Source organism: Nycticebus coucang, chromosome 4 (assembly GCF_027406575.1).
Source record: "Nycticebus coucang isolate mNycCou1 chromosome 4, mNycCou1.pri, whole genome shotgun sequence".
Lineage (NCBI taxonomy): Eukaryota > Metazoa > Chordata > Mammalia > Primates > Lorisidae > Nycticebus > Nycticebus coucang.
Window position 1 is genome coordinate 133,682,316 of NC_069783.1, and position 3,023 is coordinate 133,685,338.

Below are 3,023 nucleotides of genomic sequence, written 5' to 3' on the forward strand. Positions count from 1 at the left end.
TGTAGGCCAGGAGGCTCAGACAACAGAGACTTATTTTCTCATGGTCCTGGAGGCCAGAAGTCCAGAACCAAGGTGGAGGCCGGGCTGGTTCCTTCTGAGGACTCTGAGGAGGGGACCTGTTCCTGCCCCTCTCCTTGGCGCTCAGGCGCCACCTTCTCTGCACATCACTCCACACCCTCATTCCATGAGGTGTGTCTGTCCGTAGGGCCAACTTTCCCTTCTTATCAGGACTCCAGTTATACCAGGTCAGGGCCCACCCCTATGACCTCACTTAACCTTCACTACCTCCCTAAAGGCCCTGTCTCCAAATACGGTCACAATGGGGGTCAGTGCCTCAACCTAACAATTTGGGGAGGGTCACGATTCAGTCCATCACCAGGCCCGAGCAAGCCAGAAAGAAGGAGGGGAGCAACACGGGGTCCCCTTAGCGCATCTTTCTTTAAGGCCCCCATCACTCCACTGTGCTGTAGTGGAGAAAGGAGCTGGCCTGGAGGCAGTGCTGGGATGTGACAAAGCAGAGCTCCCCACTTCCTCTGGGACCCCCAAAATCTTCTGCTGTACAAAGCAGGTGTTTTCACTCTTTCTCCCTTCTCCAGGAACTTAAATTTGGACAAGAAATTTATTTCCGTGAGGCTCAGCCTTCTCAGGGGGACGTTGAGTTTGCTCCCCCTTGGGGACCCAGCCATGAACTTGCCCCAGGTGTTTCCTCCCTAAATGTTTCCATAGCCTGAGACCAGAGCCACAAAGGCTGCCACTGGTGGTTCCAGTAACAGACAGCGTGACCCCAAGAAAGTTGGGGAAGGTAGCGGCCAGGAACTGGGCGTGTCATGGCCCCACGCCCTGGAGTAGGGAAGTGGACCCTAGCCCAGCCTGGGACGGTTCACGGAGCCATGGCCATGGGAGGCAGAGCTCTGCAGGGCTGCACAGTCCTGAACTCCTGGACACCCGTCCTGCTCATGCTCCTTGCGGGCTACACAGGTGAGGGAGCCCCCAGAGCCCACGGCCCTCAGCCCCTTCCCTCCCCCTGCCCTGGCCTGGGGGCCCACATGCCTCTGTGTTCCCAGCCTGTGGGCTTCCACCACCCGTGCTGCATCAGCCGCCCACTGCATCCGCCTTCCTCGGCACCACGGCGCGCCTCACCTGCACCCTGAGCAGCGACCATCACATTGGCGTTTACAGCGTCTACTGGTACCAGCAGCAGCCAGGCCGCCCCCCAAGGTTCCTGCTGAGATACTTCTCCCACTCAGACAAGAATCAGGGCCCCGAGATCCCCCCTCGCTTCTCTGGATCCAAAGATGAGGCCAGAAACAGGGGGTACTTGAGTATCTCTGAGCTGAGGCCCGAGGACGAGGCTGTGTATTACTGTGCTGTGGCTGCCCAGAGCATGGAGAGGGAGAGGAGCCCAGAGGGGGAGAGGGAGCCGGAGGAGGAGAGGGAGCCGGAGGGGGAGAGGGAGCCAGAAGGGGAGAGAGGCCCATAGGAGGAGGTCAGTCCAGGGGGGGAGAAGTAGAGTGGGGAAGAGAAGGAGGCTACTGTGCCCCAGGACAGGAATACCTGGGCCTGAAGACTAAGGGCAGCATTCCTGGAGAAGCAGCTGTGGGGGAGGAGGGTGGAGCCACAGCGTCACAGCCTCTGCTGGCCCAGAGGTGTTGCTTGGAAGCCCTGATAGAGGCTGGATTTGGAGATTAAAGCTGCTTGTGTATTGGGAAGTCGTGTTGCTGATTTTGGTCTGACTGGAGCGAGACCTTATAGGTGGAACATCTAAGATAAACCTCCTAGGTACAACGCATCTAAGAACCAACCTGGGGTGGAGGTCTCGAGAGACTGGCCGGTCGTGGTCTGCCTGGAGGTGGGGCATGGTGAGAGCTGAACCCATGGTCTCCTGCATCATGGGGGAGGGGGGGCAGGGAGGAAAGCACCTGGGGTGAGCATTCTTACCAAGAACAGGAGTCACTATTATCATCTGATTGTGCTCAGGAGTTACCGTGTAAACTTAAAAAATGCCTTTATTGAGGCTCTGGAGAGGAACACAGGAGTCAGGCATTAGATCCAGAGCAAGTTCTCCATCTTGATAGCATTGGCATCTGGGGCCAGACAATTCTTGGTGTGGGGCGTTGAAGGATGTTGAGCAGGGTCCCTAGCCTCTATCCACCAAATCCCTCCTGACCGTTGTAACCACCGAAAATGTCTCCGGACATTACCAAGTGTCCCCAGAGGTGGCATAATGACCTCAGTTGAGAACCACTGGTCGCAGTTAGAGAAATGCATTCACTCTTCTGCGCAGGAGAGTGGCCAACAACATTTTCTATAAATGGCTAGATAGTAAATATTTTTGTCTTGGTGGGCCATAAAGTCTCTGTCACGACCCCTGAATTCTGTTCTTGTAACAAGCAAGCTGCCACAGACATAGGTGAATGAGCAAGGGGATGCAGCTGGGCTCTTACTAAACTTTACCCACTAAGCAGATGGGGCTGGGCTGGGGCTGGCGCTCAGGCCTCGGTTGGCTGGACCCTGAGAAGCACTCCAGGTCCTGCCTCCAGATCTCCACCAAGCCATATTCAATGGGGTGAACAAGGTCTCCCGTGATTCCTCCTGCCTGATGACCCCGGGGATACTGAGCCTTGGGACCCACAGAGAGACCTAGGCTTGTCCAGTGAAGAAGGGACGGGAGGGCTCCCACATCCCTGACCCCACAGAATGGGGTTGGGGTGCCTGGGATAAAACGTGCCTGCGGGGACAGACCCTGCACATGGCGCATCCCCACAGTGCGTAGTCATGGCTGGCACTCAGAGAGGTCAGGCAACCCATCTCCCTTGTGACCCCAAACTTGGTTGAGAACATCCATCTGTCCTGGTTAAAATGACCCCAAAAGGTCCCCCCCAGAAAGTTAGACATGTGTTAGTATCAGCCCTTCCACATGCGGCCTGGGATTCTCCCTTTTGTAAAATAATGGTCTCGGTTCATGCCCTGCTCTGGGGACCCTTGAGACTTCTATTTCCTCAAACATTCTGAGTTCTTCCCAC

The 3,023-nt window shown here is 56.3% G+C and overlaps 1 protein-coding gene across 1 annotated transcript; it reads left to right on the forward strand.

Annotated features, from left to right (window-relative positions):
* Nucleotides 1-890: 890 nt before the first annotated feature.
* On the forward strand, nt 891-1,480 carry LOC128584435 (immunoglobulin iota chain-like). The gene is made up of 2 exons (XM_053589395.1): nt 891-978; nt 1,065-1,480. The coding sequence occupies exons 1-2, from the start codon at nt 891-893 to the stop codon at nt 1,478-1,480; spliced, it is 504 nt and encodes a 167-aa protein (XP_053445370.1).
* The last annotated feature ends 1,543 nt before the right edge of the window (nt 1,481-3,023 follow it).

Excerpts from the sequence above, each read along its gene's own strand:
- LOC128584435 (XM_053589395.1), top strand. The coding sequence starts at position 891 with ATGGCCATGGGAGGCAGAGCTCTGCAGGGCTGCACAGTCCTGAACTCC. Across the intron at positions 979-1,064 it reads GCTCCTTGCGGGCTACACAG|CCTGTGGGCTTCCACCACCC; the intron begins GTGAGGGAGCCC and ends CTGTGTTCCCAG.